A 20367-nucleotide genomic window follows, 5' to 3' on the forward strand; every position below is an offset into this window, starting at 1 on the left:
GGAGCAAGGAATGAGCAGGACTTTTGAGGGAGCTTTGCAAAAGCATCTCATCTTCACATCCTTCTGTAATCAGAGTTTCTCCGTCCAAGTGTATGCGAAATTTCAGGGTCCCTTGTTCCTGGAAAGCACCTGAACAATTTCAGTACATCTGTCAGCAAGTCAACAAGGCCAGGACATCTTTTCATAGACAGCAAAGGTTATCTGAGTCAAAAACAACTTGGCATGCCGCGTCACTTTAAAATATCCCAGGTTCGCCCAGATCCTTTGCCTGCAGCCCAATTTCAGCTGGAAAACCGTGTAAACAGGAAAAGTCAGCAATGCGTGGCCAGCAGGAATGAGTCTCGTGGTCCTTTCAGTGTTTGCCTGTTTCATAAAGTCTGTCTCGGCTTAATATTTTCACGCCAGGAAATGAGAGGGAAAGCAGCCAAACCATAGAGACTGACTAAGCCAAATGGCCTTCTAGGCTTGATTGGGAAACGAAAGATAGGTTGTGACATCATCATACTCAGAATTCTGCCCCCATCAAACAGCAGCCAATGAAGTGAGGCAGGGGCGGCAAAATTCTGAATGAGAATGACGTCACTTCTGTCGCATCATGCATTTCTTTCATGAGGCGTTACCAAGGAAAACAGAATATTTTGTTATTGTTTTCTCGTCTTGCCGTTTGCCGCTCTGTGATATTCTGCAGGAACGTGGTAAAAATATATATGGTTGTGTACGCGGTGATTTTGTGAGGGGTGGAGAACCGTGTCTGTTGCGGCAAGCTCCTTGGAGGTAGGACGGGGTGTAAATATAATCAATAAATAGGAAATGATGTTATGCTGATGTTCAAAATGGCAGAAGCAAGGTTTTGAATGATACAAAGCTCTTCTTGAGCTGGAGAGGACAGCTCTGGTGTGGCACAAGATGCTCTGGTGAGGTCAAGCAATTTCCCACCCAGTTACAATAACACTTAAAAAAAAACTACTCTTTTACTCTCAGACTGTATACACACTATATCTTTAAAGCACATTCTTTCCCTCAAAGCATTATGGGCACTGTAGTTTGTTGAGGGTTGCTAACTTGGTAAGGGGGAAACTACAGCACCCAGAATTCTTTGAGGGAAAGAATGTGCTTTGAAAGTGCTGCAAAGGTACAGTGACAGTGGAGCCTCTACTTATGTACCTCTCTGGATACGTAACTTTCAGGTTACGAACGTGGCAAACCCGTAAGTGTATACCGTATTTTTTGCTCTATAAGACTCACTTTTTCCCTCCTAAAAAGTAAAGGGAAATGTGTGTGCGTCTTATGGAGCGAATGCAGGCTGCGCAGCTATCCCAGAAGCCAGAACAGCAAGAGGGATTGCTGCTTTCGCTGCGCAGTGATCCCTCTTGCTGTTCTGGCTTCTGAGATTCAGAATATATTTTTTTTCTTGTTTTCCTCCTCCAAAAACTAGGTGCGTCTTGTGGTCTGGTGCGTCTTATACAGCGAAAAATACGGTAATTCCAGGTTTCGCTGCATGTGCAGAAGCGGCACCTCTGCCTACGGACTTTTTAGGTTGCAGACGTGCCCCCGGAACGAATTTAATTTGTATCTGGAAGGTCCACGGTATAGTATATGCACAGGCTCGGGCTTGCACACTTAGAATCCTAGAATTGGAGAGTTACAAGGGTCTTCTAGTCCAACCCTCCGCAATGCAGGAATCTCAGCTAAGACCTCCAAAGAAGGTGAAATATACTCTGAGTCAAGTGTGAATTTCATGCTCTTTATTCAGCTCATAGTAGTGAGGAAGAATGGAAGTTCCCCCAGAATGTCTGCTTTATATACATTATTTACACAATGGGCCCCATGTGATTGGCTAATTCTGGGATTCACCTGTAGGCCAATCAGGTTGTGAATTCACTTCCACCTGGAGCTGGATTGGGTGGCTCCTGTGGACCAATCAGACTGCTGCATTCTGGACCCTATTGTTCTAGGACCAATCAGACTGCTGCCTTTTGGATCCTATTCAACTCAGTACATAACAGAAGGAGAGTCCACAGCCTCCCAGGGAGACCGTCCCACTGTTGAACAGCCCTTACTGTCAGAAAGTTCTTCCTGGTGTTTAGTCACAATCCACTTTCTTGCAACTTGAAGCCGTCGGTTCGTGTCCTTGCCTTTGGAGCAGGAGAAAACAAGCTTGCTCCCATCCTCCGTGTGGCAGCCCTTTTAGGTATTTGAAGATGGTTATCACATCTCCTCTCAGTCTCAGCCTTATCCAGGCTAAACATACCCAGCTCTTCCAACCGTTCCTTCACATCAGACAGGACATGGAACACAATCCATACGTGACTATAATATTCATTTCATGTTTTAGAAATCAAAAGCGGACGCTTCCAGCCTTCTCAACATTTGATGGCCCAGTATAATCCTGGATCAATTCATGTGCTCTATGCTTTTTAAAACCAGCTAGGCCTCTGAAAGTCTGATCTACAAAAAAGAAAAAGAAAAGGTTTCCTTTCCATTTTGGCGGCCTATTTTTCCTCCCACCCCACCACCCCTTGCCAAAAGCAAGTGTCCAGGGCCTGTTTCCATCGCCATACCACTCTTTGCATCAGTGCAAAACATCTGGATTCCCAGGCCCCTCCTAGAAGCCACAGCCTAAATGCAGCTTTGTGGAAGGAAGCAGGGCTAGGATGAATATATGCCACGGCAACCATCATAAGAAGGAGCGGTTCCGGAGAGGAAGACCAGAATAACGTGTCTGCTGTGTGACATTGGTTTCTTACTTCTAGTGGGCAGATATGGTGGCCAACGCCTTGATTTAAATTGGCACGCCACAGAAGAAGCCTCTCTGTTACAAGGATTTAAACAGGTGACGCACATGCACGAAGTTTTAAAAGCGAGCTCACAGTGTGTTTACTTAAGGCATCTTTCAATCCCAACCGTTCTCCAAGGAATTTAAGGGTAGTTTATGTTATGTACTGAAGTTCTCACCCTGGGCCAGCAGGGGGATACTGTAGATAGTTTTCACTCAGGTTCACATATGCAAATAAGGGATTGAAAGTGACGTTCAGTGATTGGATAGTTACAGAAAATGGTTACTGTTGTGTTCTTCTTGTTGTTGTTTAGTCATTTAGTCGTGTCCGACTCTTCGTGACTCCATGGACCAGAGCAGTGTTTCCCAACCTTTTTTGGGCAAAGGCACACTTGTTTCATGAAAAAAATCTCGAGGCACACCACCATTACAGCCCCGTGACGTCAGCGCGCAGCGTCACGCCGGGAGGGACATGAATTGCTAGCAAATTACATAATCACCTCCTTGAGGGCTGGCTCATCTTCTCCGAAGGTAGAACCCCATTAATTAACAGCACAGACTCACACCATAGCCAAGACGAGGGGGGAAAACCTCAGTCATGCACAGTCATGCACATGTGGGGGCTAAATGAGGACGAAGACCGGGCAGAGAGCAGGGTTCAAATCACCCCACCTGGCCAGGACAATACCTGGGTGCTCCCTTGGGCCACTCGCCTGACCCACCTCGCAGGGCTGTTGTTGCGAGGATAACACGGGGAGAACCACGCGTGCCCCCGGGAGCTCCTTGGAGGAGAAAGCGGGCGATGAATGCAATGCACGAAATATATGAGAGGCGACCAGGTTTTGCAGGTGAGGGGCCCCCGCCAGCCTCCGCTTCCAACACCCGGCGCAACGACGCCGAAGTTTCCCCCCCCCCGGGCTCGGCTCGGGGAGCAGCGCTGCTCCCCCCCGGCTCCCCTTCGCCCTCCCGGCTCTCTCTGCCGCCCACTGGGGACCCCCCTCACCTGCCAAGTCCGGAGCGCCGGTGGAAGTTGCATGCATGCATGCAGGGCGCCGCGTTGCCATTGCATTGCACTGCACTCCATGCAACGCCTGCACGCATGCATTGCCTTGCACGCCCGCCAAGGGGTCTCCCCGCGGTCCGATGCGTCCCCTCCGGCGCGGATGCAGCATTGCAAAAATAAAAACCCCCCGACGCAGCCCTACCTGGGGGGCAGCCTCCGCCGCTCCGCCTCCGCGGGGATCCCCGGGCTCCATCCTGCCGCCCGATCTCCGCGGGGGCGCAGGCAGGCTGCGCGGGGTCTGCACGGAAGAGCCCCTGCCCGCCCGGCCGCCGCCGCAGCGCTCATTCCATGGCCGGGAGAAGAGCGCTTCAAACAAAACGCCCGGCCCGCCAGGCCACGCTGGGAAACGTAGTTCGCGCACCCCGCGCGGGCGCGGAGCCCAAGGGCGAGGGGACTACGGATCCCGGCAGCCCCCGCGCCGGGGACGGAGGGGGAGAGGCCGGGTGCAGGGATGGAGGGACGGGTGGGCGAGCGAGTGAGTGAGTGGCAGCCGCCAAGCCTTGGCCGAGAGCCAGGAAGGGCCTCCCTGGAGGAGGAGGAGGAGGGAGGCGCAGAGCAGGAGGGAGGGAGGGAACCCCAGGGGTCATCTAGTGACGGCGCCCCAATTGAAAATTTGACTTTTTTTAAAAAAAAAAATCTTTCGGATTTTTTAATTTTTCCCGCGGCACACCAGGCAACATCTCGCGGCACACTAGTGTGCTGCGGAACAGTGGTTGGGAAACACTGGACCAGAGCACGCCAGGCACTCCTGTCTTCCACTGCCTCCCGCAGTTTGGTCAAACGCATGCTGGTAGCTTCGAGAACACTATCCAGCCATCTTGTCCTCTGTCGTCCCCTTCTCCTTGTGCCCTCCATCTTTCCCAACATCAGGGTCTTTTCCAGGGAGTCTTCTCCTCTCATGAGGTGGCCAAAGTATTGGAGCCTCAGCTTCACGATCTGTCCTTCCAGTGAGCACTCAGGGCTGATTTCCTTAAGAATGGATAGGTTTGTTCTTCTTGTAGTCCATGGGACTCTCAAGAGTCTCCTCCAGCACCATAATTCAAAAACATCAATTCTTCGGCGATCAGCCTTCTTTATGGTCCAGCTCTCACTTCCATACATCACTACTGGGAAAACCATAGCTTTTACTATACGGACCTTTGTTGTGTGTGTGTGTGTGTGTGTGTGTGTGTGTGTTTGTGTGTGTGTGTGTTGTGTTCTAGTGGAGCTCTATATAAGCAGGCTGGCTGAACCCTTCACTTTAGTTCTGTTCTGGCCTGTGAATAAACAAGAGCTATTTGAAGAATCGCTGTGTCGTCTGATATGTTCACCCACAACTTAACAGCTTACATGGACGCCTCACCGTGCGCTACAATCTTATTATCACAACAACCCTTTGAGGTAGGCTAGGCTGAGAGTGTATGACGAACTAAAGGTCATTCAATCAAGGTGCTTCCAGGCAACCGGGGTGTTTACTCAGCATTTGTGGTGATTTGTTTGCCAGGAGGTTAGATGACGTTGGGCCAGAGCAGGTGCTATCCCATTCTTTCCAGGGCATTTTTCTGTCACTTTCCCTATTGCAAAATAAAAATAAAAATCTGACCTTTTGGGGATTGTTATACAGTGGTACCTTGGTTTATGAACTTAATCCATTCCGGAAATCCGTTCTTAAACCAAGGTGTTCCTTCCCATAGCAGCGGGGGACTCAATTTACAAATGGGACACACTCAACAGGAAGCGAAACATGTTCTGCTTCCAAGGCAAAGTTCACAAACCAAAACACCTACCGTACTTACAGGTTTGCAGCGTTCTTAATCCAAGTTGTTCATAAACTAAGCTGTTCTTAAACCAAGCTACCACTGTAATTGTGAAATCAGCTATAATTGTGCAACACAAATTGGATGGTGTTATGGTTGAATCCTACCTGAAAAGGCAGTCTAGAAGTGACCTACTGTATGTTTTGTGACTCAGTGGAGATTCAAAATCCTGCCTTTCATGGACTATATGAGAAAGTATTATAGTCAAATGAAATTGCGGGCTGGATTCGAGATGGAGCAGCTGTAGAAAAACTATTAAGTAACTGTATTAGAGGGATTTCTGCAATAGAGAAGAGTTTGATATATAACGCAGTAGAAAAGGGTTTGAATGAAAACACACTGTGGAACTGTGAGCAGGAAGTCAGTTTATGAAACAATGTAATTATTCAATTTGAAGTCGTGAAATTTTGGAAATTTAATTTTAAAAAGGATAATACAAAAAGGAGGTTCAAATCCTGGTCAATGACACACTAATCACTGTGATTATTATTTCACTGTCATTCTAGTGTCAAGTGGTGTGCTAGAAATAGTGAGAGGGTGCTCTTTAGATCGTAATGTGACTTTTCATATTTCAAAAGGTGGCAAACCAGAACTTCATGCCTTGGAATGGGCCCTTATTTGCTTGGAAGAGTAAGATGAATTGCTTGTACACCAGTTTCATTTAGAATGTTTAGTATCTGGTAATGGCTAAATACATGTCGGCTGGGTATTGCCCTATCTCTTGTTGTAGCCAGAGTTTTAGTACCGAAAGGAGAGATGCTCAACTCAGGAGAGGCAACTCATTGCTCCGCTTGCGGCCTTCTCAAGAGACATCTTCTTACGTTCTTAACTCAAAATGTACCTTCAGACAACCTGCTTGTCGCAAATATATGGGGTGGGAGTGAGAAAGGCCATCTGTACTTTCTCAGAGGCACTGTTGCCTGTCTGGCTGTTTTGCATGTTCTAGGAATAACCCCTGGCACCAAAAACTGAGTTTTAAAGTGTGTATTTATTTCAGACCAATGAAAGCCTTCAAAATCCTGTGCCAAGAAAAACCTTCATTTTGTAAGCTATTATTATACCGTGAATCATCTATATAGCGCATTTCATAAACAAGATGTTTTGCAACTACTAATTGCCATTTATATAACGTTTTTTTAATTTGCAAAGTACTGCATAGGCCTGATTAGGTTTGTCCCTTTTAGTAACCTTCTGGTGTGGGTTAGTGCTATTCCCGTTTTACAGATGGGTGACTGAGGCCAAGTTGGAGCTGCCTAAGGCGCCCCAGTGACGCACGAGAGAGACAAAACCCCTTTGACAGGCGCCAAAAGCATTTTATAAAGGGCCCGGAAGAGGTTGGTGTGTGTGTGTGTGTGTGTGTGTGTGTCAAATACATGCCTTTGCTGCAAATCCATATGCCAGGGGTCAGGGGCTGACTATGCCAGTTATTTCCAAAGGCTATGGACTTGGGGTCCCTTGCTTCATTTTCAGCTCTCCTCCACCCATCCCAGCATCAAATGTTCTGAACATCTGAAATCTTGGCATCCGGTCTGCTGTTGCTGCGCATGAGGGTCAATGAACTAATCCCAATCCCTGGCTTTAGGAAAGGAACAGAACAGGATGAGCGAGACCTGCAACATAATGTTGCAGTGCCAAGTTCCAATGGGTCATCACCAGAGACATACCTGGGTTCCTTTGGCAAAGAGCTTTCTCCCCCGTGTCCCTTGAGCCCTTGACAGAGGAGCCGAGCCAGAGTGGAGAGGCATGATTTTTGCACCACCACCCAGGCCTGCACCATTGGCAGGGGACCAACCTGGCCAACCCCTAGGTATGCCTCTAGCCCTGCCCTCCTTAACAATTTCCCATGCCAATCCTTCCTCTATCCAGTTTTCCATGTCCTCTCCTCTGCCAAAACAGCCAGGGTGCTTCCAGACGACTTGTTTATTGCGTGTTCATCCCGGTTCGTTTGCAGGGAGGTAAAGGTAAAGGGACCCCTAACCATTAGGTCCAGTCGTGGCCAACTCTGGGGTGGTGGCGCTCATCTCGCTTTATTGGCCGAAGGAGCCGGCGTACAGCTTCCAGGTCATGTGGCCAGCATGACTAAGCTGCTTCTGGCGAACCAGAGCAGCGCACGGAAACACTGTTTACCTTCCCGCCAGAGTGGTACCTATTTATCTACTTGCACTTTGACGTGCTTTCGAACTGCTAGGTTGGCAGGAGCAGGGACAGAGCAACGGGAGCTCACCCCGTCGTGGGGATTTGAACCACTGACCTTCTGATCGGCAAGTCCTAGGCTCTGTGGTTTAACCCACAGCACCACTTTATTATGCATTCGCTCTGATTTCTTTGCAGGGAGGTTAGACGACGTTGTGTCAAAGCAAGTGTCGTCCCACACTTTCCAGTGCATTTCTTCACCACTTTCATTTTTGCAAAAAAGTCATAACTTTGGGGGAAGCAAGTGTGTTGTGCTGGACCTCCCCATCCAGCTGCAATTGCACAACCTGGATTTCCCGGTATGTGATTGAATCCCGCTGAAATGACAGCTTGGAAGCACCCTGGCATTCCATGCCCACTGAGCATGCTCAGTCCTCATTGGGCAGCTTTGTACTTCTGCAAGCCTTGGAATCTCCCCTCCTGATACCTCCCTCTTGCCCATTGGTGGTCCTGTTTAGGCCACATAAGGCCCAGCACTCTCCTCAGAAGTTTGGAAACAGAAGGAATTATATCTCTGCAACAAACCGCCCCACAAAGCCATGCACAAAGGAAGACCTAAAAGCAGCAGCTTTTTTGGGGAATGGAATAGGCAGCTGCCCCTGTAAATCTCTTGTGGATCAGTGAGGGTCCTTTGACAATGAAGGGCATTTAATGCACCCAGGTTTGGCTGGCAGGGAAGGAAGGTTTGTAGCAGGGTCATTCCTGCAGACAGCCTCACATCCCTCTCTCTGTTTTCCATCCAGGCAACCGAGAGTCAGTATCAGAGTTTAAGGGAGCCAGTGTGGTGTAGTGGTTAAGAGCGGTAGTCTCGTAATCTGGTGAACCGGGTTCGCGTCTCTGCTCCTCCACATGCAGCTGCTGGGTGACCTGGGGCCAGTCACACTTCTCTGAAGTCTCTCAGCCCCACTCACCTCACAGAGTGTTTGTTGTGGGGGAGGAAGGGAAAGGAGACTGTTAGCCACTTTGAGACTCCTTCGGGTAGTGATAAAGCGGGATATCAAATCCAAATTCTTCTTCTTCTTAAGGGCACAATTCAGATAGGCAGAAGCACTCACAGAGCATGGGAAGCAAGGCTGGTGTGGAATGTGGCCTTAGCTTCTCGGAGCCTTCCTCGTACGCTAAGAAATCATTCTTCGCTTTTCTTCCTCTCTCTACAGCTTGGACCCAGAGAGATGTCTCCGCGGTTGGGATAGAACCTCATTCCTGGGAGAGAAAGACGCGGGAAACCTCGCCAAGAGACACGAGGACTCGGATCAGCGAAGATTTAATTGGCGGGAGCCTGGCTATTGACACTTTGACGGACAATGAAACACAGATTGTGGTGAGTGTCACATGTAGGGAACAGCACGCAAGCCAAGGATGTGTCACTTGGGCAGAAAGTTTTCTGACTCGAGTAAGCCTTGTTTACTTTCTGAAAAACATGTTTGGATCAGATAGGGCAGGGATCAGCCACTGGCAGCCCCCCAGGTCAATTCTGAACCAAAGTGTGGTGTCACTTGGGCTTTTATTTTATTTTGTGTGTGTGTTTTAAAGATGTTGGGAGTTCGCTGCCTTACAAGAATTGAAGTTGCATTTTATTGCTTGCGTTTTGTATTTGCGTTAAGCTTTGTGAGTTGCCTCTGGGTCCCTCCTTTTTTTTTTGCCCAAAAGGCAGATCAGAAACCCACTCTTAACTAGTTTTCTCCCCCACTACCTGAGTAAGCAGTTCTGTCTCTCCCGCCTCTCTCTGTTCCCCCAAAATTGCTCGACAGACGGAGGTGGCAGCACAACAGCCAGGAAAAAAGGAAACGTCTCTTCTCAATCACAAGAGGCGTTGTGAACGCACAGGAATGTTCCTTGTTTTGATGCTGTGTCGCTAAACAAAGCGTAGCAAATACTGGTAGGAAAAGCAGAGGAGAGGTAGCACTGAGGAAGAGATTTCTGCACGTCACCCCAATCTTTGAGCAGCAAGAGGCTCCATTTATTCCAAGCGCCTTCCCAGGACTTGGTTTCCTTAAGGATGAAGGTCAGCAGAGACTGGGGTACCTTTAATAGAAATGTCCAGTACTTTTTTTCAGGGGGGATGCAGGAGTACGTCTACCCCATAACATCTTTGTCCTTTTGTCCATTTACTGTATTTATTTTTCCTGATTTGAACTATAAAATGGTAATTTTCTTGAGTCAAAATGAGAGTACCCCTAAACATTTTTAAAGGAAAAAAGCACTATATATGTCTTTATGTAAAGGTAAAGGGACCATTACGTCCAGTCGTGGCGTGCTCTGTCCCTTCCCCCCACTTCCCGCAAGAGCCGTGCTCCCTTTAAAGGGCTTGCTCCAAAGTAAATGGGTACAAGATTAAACCAGTTATGTATACAGTATATGCTCAGCAATTTATTTTCTCCACAAAAAAGGACCAGAAACTAGGTGCGTCTTATCGTCTGGTGTGTCTTATAGAGCGAAAAATACGGTAATTCATGAAGATCGGCTGAAGAGAAGGGTTATTGCCCTTCAGCACTCATCAGACAATCGGCCAGTTTGATCCGGGGTTGGTTTGCAGCCAGGCAAGTTTAAGCCCCACCCTTCTCAGCCCAGCACTATGCCTGCTTTCTCTTATCATATCGCCACCACCAAAATGGGTGGGGTGTTGAGGCAGGAGGTGTCATAAAAATTTGCTTGTGGCACTGGACCAGACCTCTGGAGTGGGGTTTGGCCACTCCTAATGTGGGCATTGTACTTTATATCAGATGCACTACCGTGGTACCTCAGGTTAAGAACTTAATTCATTCTGGAGGTCTGTTCTTAACCTGAAACAGTTCTTAACCTGAAGTACCACTTTAGCTAATGGGGCCTCCCACTGCTGCTGCGCCACCGGAGCATGATTTCTGTTCTCACCCTGAAGCAAAGTTCTTAACCTGAGGTACTATTTCTGGGTTAGCGTAGTCTGTAACCTGAAGCATCTGTAACCCGAGATACCAATGTATTTGCATTGAGCCTGTATCCCCCATATACATATCCCCTGATGTACAGTTACTGCAAAGGCCACATTTTATCCAGTGTTTCCTAAGACGATTATGCCAAACACTTCCCTTTGTTATGTAAGCCCACTGAAAACTCTACGCCAAGGATATTTTTGGTCACATTTCATTGAATTTAAAACTTTGTTTTGTTCTCTTCTGTTCTGGTCCTAAGGGACAACTTAGACGAGTCATTGGAAACCTTTACATTTATATATATATAAAAATAACCAACCCGTGTGGAAGGTAATATTACAATTGTGGTCTGGAGGAGGAGGAGGAGGAGAGGGAGGGAGGGAATCAAATTGACTCCAAGCCAAAGGCCAGGCGGAACAACTCTGTCTTACAGGCCCTGCGGAAAGAAATCAGATCCTGCAGGGCCCTGGTCTCATGAGGCAGAGCTTTCCACCAGGCCGGAGCCAGAGTTGAAAAGGCCCTGGCTCTGGTTGAAGCTAATCTTAACTTCCTTAGGGCCCGGGACCACTAGGGTGTTGCTATTTATGGACCTTGAGGCCCTCCGTGGGGGATACCGGGAGAGGCAGTCCCGTAGGTACGAGGGTCCTAGGCCATGAAGGGCTTTAAAGGTCAAAAGCAGCACCTTAAATCTGACCCTGTACTCTACCGGGAGCCAGTGCAGTTTGAAAAGCACTGGGTGAATATGCTCCCATGGCAGAGACCCCGTGAGGAGCCTCGCTGCAGCATTCTGCACCCTCTGGAGTTTCTGGGTCAATAGCACAGCCGTTGTGGCTAGTAGCCACGGACAGCCTCATACCTCCAAGAATGTGTCCACTCCTCTTTTAAAGCCACCCAAAGCCATCCCTTCCTCCTGTGGCAGTGAGTTCCACCGTTTAACTATGTGCTGTGTTTAACTAAGAATCCTGTAATGGTCTGATGGCTGGCAAGAAGAGGGAACGTGGAAAACTTCTGCTCAGACCGGTTGTGGGAAGGTCCGTGCACCTCTGTGATGCGTTGGGAAATGGAAGAGCTCAGGAGGCGCTTGATTGTAGCAGCAGAGAATTCCCCCGAGGGGCTCAGATCAATGGCGCATTGCTTCTGCGCTTTGGAATTAAGAGCGTGAGCCGTGTCTAGATGAAAGGGGAGCGAATTCTAATGAGTGGAAATCAATGCAGAAGCGCGGTGGGTGGGGGTGGGGGGAGGACCCGCGATGCACACTTCAGTAGTGTGGCGCCAGCAATCGTAGCTGCAAAGTTTGCAGTTTGCGCACTCTTAGCTGTCATCAGCTGGTGGAGAAAGGGAGAGGCTCAGCCTGATTTCAAGCCATTATCGCTTGCTGTGGGGCGCAGAGATGTAGGGGGCTTGAAGTGTTGACATGCCTGCACAGCTAGGATTTCAAGCTCAGGCACAGCAATGGGTCTTCCGCATGGGGATTGCCGGTCCTTTTCAACCAGCCTCGGCAGCTGTGCCTTGAGCAGGAGCTGCTGGATCAGCGGAAATCAGCAGAAAGATGAAAACAAGGCCGCCCTTTAAAAGCGCTTTTTATAAATGAAAATTCAGTACTCCTTTTTGGCTCTGGAAAGAGTTCCCCCAAGGCATGGGTGGGCAAACTAAGGCCCGGGGACCGGATCTGGCCCAATCGCCTTCTAAATCCGGCCCGTGGATGGTCCAGAAATCAGCATGAGTGGACTGTGTCCTTTTATTTAAAATGCATCTCTGGGTTATTTGTGGGGCCTGCCTGGTGTTTTTACATGAGTAGAATGTGTGCTTTTATTTAAAATGCATCTCTGGGTTATTTGTGGGGCATAGGACTTCATTCTCCCCCCCTTCAAAATATAATCCGGCCCCCCACAAGGTCTGAGGGACAGTGGACAGGCCCCCTGCTGAAAAAGTTTGCTGACCCCTGCTCCAAGGCATGATTGATTGATTGATTAATTAATTAATTAAAGCAACAATACATTTGAAAAGAATGTTCAACACACCAAGAAGAAGAAGAAGATAAGATAAGCAAAACCGCAGCATTGAAAAGCATTGGGCTAGAGACCCAGACTGTGTTTGTTGGATTTCGTTCCCGTTCAAAACAATGGGACAATGTAATCAAGTCGCAGTGATTACATTGGGAACTAATGACTAGTCCACCCCATGCATTTGTGATGATGGCTGTGTGGTCTAGCATGCTCCCCTGTGTTGCTGCCATCTTGTAGTTTCTTGAGAAATAATTGATGCATACCCCCTCAAACTGGCTTCTATCTGATCTGGAAACATAAGCCATGGTCAAGCTGAGGTGCGTACATTTGAGACAGTCATTGCACATGCTCAGATGACAGCTTACTTTAGCTGGCATGGGGAGGGGCATTGTAAGTTTGGGGAAACAAATCAGGTAATGTGCATTAGGCGAAGACATCCCTGCCCTCGCTGTTTACCTTCCCACCGCAGCGGTCCCTATTTATCTATTTGCACTAGTGTGCTTTCGAACTGCTAGGCTGGCAGGAGCTGGGACAGAGCAATGGAAGCTTACCACCGTCACGGGGATCCGAACTGCCGACCTTCCAATCGGCAAGCCCAAGAGGCTCAGTGGTTTAGACCACAGGGCCACCCGCGTCCCTGTACAGCGCATTTGAAGTACATGGCATCCCCCCCCAGTGAATGGGGTACTGTAGTTTACCCCTCACAGAGCTACAATTCCCAGCACCCTGAACAAACTACAGTTCCCAGGATTCTTTGGAGAAGCTGTGTGCTTCAAATGTAAGGTGTGGATGTGACCTTGTGCAACTAACTTAGTCTGAATTCAACCTATGCAAAGCCTGGCAGGGCAAAAAAGTTATTATCCTCCTACCTGCAGAGAAAGGCCATCTTATATTCCTTTGGGAGGGAATTCTGCAATTAGGGCTGCCACCAAAAAGGCCTTGTCCTGCGTTTGCACAAATCACACCTGCCTGGGTAGCGGAATGCAGAGCAGGGCCTCTGAAGATAGCATAAATTGAAGGGCAGGTTCATGGAGATGAAGATTATCCTCTGCTCATTCTTGCAACTCAAGCTACAGCTGGCAGTTTAAAAGTTGGCAGCCCTAGAAGACATCTCTAATCTATTCTAATTGGAGCCCGCAAAGCAGAATAAGTGATAGCATTCTGCACATAATTTTATTATGTCCTAAACTTAAAACATCTCTAATAAATGCCTGGTAGACCTTTTCCCCACTGGCCTTTTTAAAACTACCAGGAACAAACTCCATAGATGTCCTAGGCAGCTTGTCACCGCAGATGGACTCTTTTTAGGATTAGGAAATCTGCCCTGATGTTTAAAAAATGAAACCTACCTTCCTTTTGCTAGATCTGGGAGAAAAGCAGGAGGAGGGAATTTATGCTGGAGGCAACGGCACCCCAGGAGGGCTTGGCTGCTGCCCAAGGCTGCTGGCTCAGAGCAGAATTCAGCAGGCTTGCTGAGACATTGGCAGAGGCAGCCATGCCAGCATCTCCCAAGCAGGCATTGCCAAGTGGAACTCAGTGATGGGTGGTTTTGAGAAGCCAATGGGTGTCTCCCCAGAATGGAGTAGGTCATGTATGGTGTGTGTCAAGTGCCTGCTCATGGGTGTGACATTGGTAAGACTGATTATAGCTTCTTTGGGGGAAACCAGGGCCTCTTATTTCATTACTAAATTTGGGTCCTGCTCTGCTGCACTCGCAGTCCTGCTGCCGTTTCAACGCTACGCTCCTTTTCTCTCCTGACTTACCCCAATCTCCCTTTCCTGTATGTTGTTGCTTTTTGGAATGACGCAGCCCTTTGAACGTAGTAAAATGAGAACTCAGGCTTGAGGAAGGACACGCCATGGGTGCTTTTTGAGGTGCCCCAGGAGCCAAGAGAAGCAGTGGTGTAGCGTGGGGGGTGCAGGGGGGGCCGGCCGCACCGGGCGCAACATCTGGGGGTTAGGGTTGGGGGCGCAAATCCACGGGTTAGGGGGCGCAAATTACTTGCCTTGCCCCGGGTGCTGACAACCCACGCTACGCCACTGAAGAGAAGGTCAAGCCATTTGGCAAACCCTGCTTCCCACTCATCTTTCACATTCATCAGTGACATTGCTTCTTATAAACATGGGGTGCATACTGTATACAGTGGTACCTCGGGTTAAGAACTTAATTCGTTCCAGAGGTCCGTTCTTAACCTGAAACTGTTCTTAACCTGAGACACCACTTTAGCTAATGGGGACTCCTGCTGCCGCCACGCTGCCGCTGCGCAATTTCTGTTCTCATCCTGAAGCAAAGTTCTTAACCTGAGGTACTGTTTCTGGGTTAGCAGAGTCTGTAACCTGAGGCGTCTGTAACCCGAGGTACCACTGTGTATAAAGGTAAAGGGACCCCTGACCATTAGGTCCAGTCGTGGATGACTCTGGGGTTGCGGCACTCACCTTACTTTACTGGCGGAGGGTGCCGGCGTACAGCTTCCGGGTCATGTGGCCACTATGACTAAGCCACTTCTGGCGAACCAGAGCAGTGCACGGAACCGCCATTTACCTTCCCGCCGGAGCGGTACCTATTTATCTACTTGCACTTTGACGTGCTTTCAAACTGCTAGGTGGGCAGGAGCAGGGACCGAGCAACAGGAGCTCACCCCGTCACGGGGATTCAAACTGCCGACATTCTGATCGGCAAGCGCTAGGTTCTGTGGTTTAGACCACAGCGCCACCCGCGTCCAGACATTTAAAAAGCGCATTTAAGTGCATCCCCAATGCTCAAGAATCCTTGGAACTGTAGCTTGTCAAGGAAGTCGAAGCTCTGTGAGCAGAGCTCCCCCCCCCAACCCAAACTCGCAGGAACTGAGTTCCGACACCTGTCAGGTGGGCTGCACACTATTGCCATTATAAGACATCATGGTGAGTTCCAGCATCTCTTTTTCTAAAAGAATAGCACTGTCTTTGAGGCTTAAACTACAATACCCAGGATTCTTTGGGAGCGGGGAATGTGCTTTAATTGTACGATGTGTACACGTATTGATATTAACCTGGCAGAGGTGAATGCTCTTTAAAACAAAGGAACGGGGGGGGGGGGGGAGATAATGAGGAATCAAAGAATCACAGAATTCTGGAGTTGGAAGGGACCCTGAGGATCATTTAGTCCAGGCATAGGCAAAATCGGCCCTCCAGATGTTTTGGGACTACAACTCCCATCATCCCTAGCTAACAGGACTAGTGGTCAGGGATGATGCAAGTAGTTGTCCCAAAACATCTGGAGGTCAGTTTTCGCCTATGCCTGATCTCGTCCAACCCCCTGCAATGCAGGAATATGCAGCTGCAGGAACCTGCAACCTTGGCATCATCAGCGCCGTGCTCTAACCAACTGATCTAAATGTATGTTAATGGAATAACAAATAACCCATTTTACTTTGCACAGGTATCAAATTATGTCCTTTGCTGAATCGGCTTGATACGGTCTATGCAAGCTTTTGCCTTTCACAGAACTCTTTGTCAGGCCTGAGAGCCGAAACTCTGTGTGCATCTGCATCAGCTGAACCTTCCATTCCATTTTTTGTGATCAGAGGTTTTGTGATCAGAGGTTATTTTAACTTGTTTGTAGCTCCTGTCTTTTGACCAGCATAGAAACCCTAATCTCCTTGCGTTTCCTGGAGGATTCCGGTTAAGTGACGCCTTGCAGGGGGAAATAACTGTTTATTCTTTTTCAGCTAGAAAAAATGTAACTAGACTTTACCTTATTTCCCCTTAACGATCTTGCTTTCCCTTGATTTCCTCTCCCTCCCCTCTGCTTGTTTTCTTTCTCTCTCCTCTTCTTAATTCCTGCTGTAACCAAGTCAAGGTGGCGGATTGGGACATAGTCGTGATCCAGGGATGAGGTCATGATGGACCGCATGCTGAAGTGTGAAAGCAGCCAAGTCCACCCATCCCCGGCATTTGCTGTTTTCATTTGTTTTCCCCTCACTTATTTTATTGAGAACACATTTGGGAGCTTTGTAGCGTGTGTGTTTGTGCGCACAAAGGAGAAAATGGGCCAATATGGGTGGCGAGGACGACTGTCCAAGCACCCTTTTTGACATCTCACAGATGCTGAAGCAATGCTCATTTCCCACCTCACAGACCAGGGTTATGAGAAAAAAAAATGCTCCTTTTCCTTTATGGCATGGGTAGGCAAACTAAGGCCTGGGGCCCGGACGGTCTGGGAATCATGAATATAATGTGTCTTTTTATTTAAAATGCACCTCTGGGTTATTTGTGGGGCCTGCCTGGTGTTTTTATGTGAGTAGAATGTGTGCTTTTATTTAAAATGCATCTCTGGGTTATTTGTGGGGCATAGGAATTTGTTCATTCCCCCTCCCCCCAAATATAGTCCAGCCCCCCACAGGGTCTGAGGGACAGTGGACCGGCCCCCTGCTGAAAAAGTTTGCTAACCCTTGCCTTATCAGGTACCCAAGAGCCCATATAGAGTCCTTTTGTAGGTTCTCTATCAGTAGGAAAAAATAGCAGAGGCCAACCAGAAAATATCGAGAAGCAAAGCAGCTAGTAAGCCCGATCTTTATTAAAGCTGTTGTAACAAGGTGCTCCCCCCCCCCACACACACAAGGAGGGAGGAGGGACGCAGAACAAAGGTGTGTCCGCCCTTATATAGACTTTGAAATTGCCCACTCTCAAACTGCAGACCACCCCCAGAAACATCATACATACATCACAGAAGGGGTGTATCCCAGGACCACTTCCTCCAATATATCATACATACATCACAGGGGGCAGTTTAAAGCAGAATCCTGAGTGTGTTGTTTATCTCCTGTCTCTGCCATTTACCTGATTGCATAATACTAATAATACTAATACTACTAATATTACTACTACTACTAATTTATTTATACCCCACCCATCTGACTGGGTTTCCCCAGCCACTCTGGGCGGCTTTCAACAGAATATTAAAATACAATAGTCTATTAAACATTAAAAGCTTCCCTAAACAGGGCTGCCTTCAGATACCTGGGTTTTGGCCACTCTTTTGTTATTATAACTACTTAATTCCTGAATCCAGGTCACAGGCTCACCCTATTCACACCTTAAATGTGCCCTTAAGGCAGGATCTGTGAGCACAGAGACACCGGGGAGATTTCCCATTTCCTTCAACCTTGCAGAGAAATATTTGAGGTCATTTTGAGAAAATGGTTTCAGGACTTTTCTGTGGGTTTCAGACATGTGGTTTACATATTTTTATGTGTTTGCTTGGTACATTTATGAGCATCTAATATATATATTATTCAAATATTCAAATCACACATTCAAAGCTGATGAGCATATAAGATCATATATGATCTTAAAATTCTTATAACACCGGGCATACCTCAAGCTATTCATCTGAACAGAGGCTCTTCCCATATCTTAACCCCCAGAATTTGCAGTGTGTGTGTGTGTGTGTGTGTGTGTGTGTTTGCTAGGACTTAGCTTTGAATGTGTGAAGTAGTAGCAAAGAAGAGAATGCCTCTGGGTTTGTGCAGAGTACCTTTCCTGCACCAGTGATTAAGGGCAGCCATCATGGAGGTTCCCCATTAGTTGGGTACTAATGGGCAGCTCACTGCCCATCAGCAAACTCTAAGAGATGGAGGATGTTGCCAAATTCACTCCCAGCCCCAAACAGAGCTGGCTCTGTTGCAAGGTGGATCCTTCAGGGAGATGAGGGAGTCATGTATGTGCCCTGTGCCCTCAAAGCCAGCCTGCTGCCTTCAGATGTGATGGGAAATGCTGTCCTGTCACTAGTATAGAAATGAGGTTGAATTCCCAGGCTGGTCAGCTTCTCCATGTGGGATGAGAGGGGCCGGCACCATCCTTGCCTCAGGTGGAAAAAATTATTGGGCTGACTCCTGCCCTAAACCTACAAGCTGAAGGCTCACTTGTGGGGCGGAGGTTTGAAGTGTCTGGAAGAAAACTAGTTCCTTGAGGGTCAGAAATAGATGTTCTGCTGAATCCTGCAAGTGAATTAAGCTTATTGCCACAAGTGAGCTGCAAGGCAAGGATTTTGGGAGGGCTATTCAGGCAGGCCAAAGCAAGAGGACAAGGAAGCCTGATATATCTGCTCTGGGGTGTGTGGCAGGGTCCATCAGTCTCCTCCGCAGCCTTGCAATTTGGAAATTCAGGGGCTTCCAGGCTAGTAGGGAAGTCCACCATTTTTTCCCCCATTTGGAATTAAGCATTGTGAATCCTTACCTCCCCGCTTCAGAAAAGCGATTGATTGATTGTTGTTTCTTCTTCTTCTTTTTAAGGGGGCTTTCTGGATCAAGTCCTCCAAGTTAACGCTCTGGCCTTGAAGCACCAGCAGGGCAGATTCTGAAATTAACACCCTTTCCCAACAAGATTGGAATCAGGCTAAGAAAACAGCAGCCAAGCTGCTGAAGTCCTTCATGGCAGATCAGCCCCTGCTGTGAAGGCCACATGAATCTGTTGGTGGCATTCCAAGACAAAGTTTGGCTGGGATGGTGCTTCATTTCAGCCGGAGCTCAGCCGCAGGACCTCTTTGCAACATGGAGTCAAAGTGGGTTATCATGACCCAGGGTGAAAGTGTGGGTCCAAAATCTCTGTTTGGAAAGAGGGGAATTATAATAGATGTTTAGAAGAATGAAGAGAGAAGGGAGTCGTTCTGACTCAAAATAATAACAGCCCCACACTTAACAACCTAATAGCTCTTGAAATCTTTAACAACAAGCAAGTTGAACGGAAACAAAAGCAGAACTTCTTGAGGTCGCGTGCTGCTAGCCCAGGAAATTCACTTGCACAGGAAATTGTGCTTGCTGCAAACACAAATTGCTTTTAATGAAAACTTGGAAGAGAGGTGCGTCATACATTTAACAGCCATGATAGAAGTGAAGGAAATAATTGAGTGTCGTGCTATGTTGATTGCTCCACCAGTGCACACATTTTAGTTTGCCAGTTTCAGGGGGTGCACAGGGTGAGGGGCGGGGGAAAGCCCCATTGTGCAAGCAGAAGATCTTGTGCAGAGCCTCTGCCGACCATACTTGTTAGGTGAATCCTGCCCACAATTTCCACTTTGAGGAATGGTGCAGTGGGTTAGTCACTCAGCATTCAGGCAACTTTTTCAGCAGGGGGACGGTCCACTGTCCATCAGACCTTTTTGGGTGAATGCTACATCTGCTGCCTTCAAGCCACTATAGCTCCTTTTTCTGCATCCTCAAATAAAGCTACCCATTCAGCTTTGTAGAGCAGTGAAAGAGTTAACCAAAGCATCCCAGCAATTCAGTCCCAAGATGCAGAGGTTGATCATGGAGCAACTGAAGGTCTGTTTCAAAAGGAAAGGGCATGGTCCTTCCACCCTCCCTCCAAAATCAAGAAAATTAGGATTCCTCCTCCACTGCACATTACAGGGAAAGAGAGCGATTTGCTGGAAAAAAATATGGGGGGGGGGAGGGGAGAACCTCTTGCCACATTAAATGCTTCTCTATAAATAGAATTCCTATCCTTTTCCCCATCACCAGGTTTGAAAAAAAGTGGTCTCTTTGGGAGATATAACTAGATCACACAAATGGAAGCTATTTTCTGTTTTTCTCCCTCTCATTCTCTGCCCCCAAGCCGTTTAAAGGAGCAACGTCAAACAGTGGAGG

At 48.0% G+C, this 20367-nt stretch overlaps 1 protein-coding gene across 6 annotated transcripts in view; it reads left to right on the forward strand.

Moving 5' to 3' along the window:
• PLXDC1 (plexin domain containing 1) overlaps positions 1–20367 on the forward strand; it is a 66337-nt gene that overhangs the window by 12577 nt on the left and 33393 nt on the right. For all 6 annotated transcript variants that reach the window (XM_083469961.1, XM_083469964.1, XM_083469965.1 and 3 more), the window contains one exon: positions 8986–9149. In XM_083469961.1, coding sequence (XP_083326087.1) covers positions 8986–9149 — 164 coding nt within the window. The remainder of the gene's footprint in view (positions 1–8985; positions 9150–20367) is intronic.

The sequence above is a fragment of the Podarcis liolepis genome (assembly GCF_965112155.1).
Source record: "Podarcis liolepis genome assembly, chromosome: 13".
In the NCBI taxonomy this organism is placed as follows: domain Eukaryota; kingdom Metazoa; phylum Chordata; class Lepidosauria; order Squamata; family Lacertidae; genus Podarcis; species Podarcis liolepis.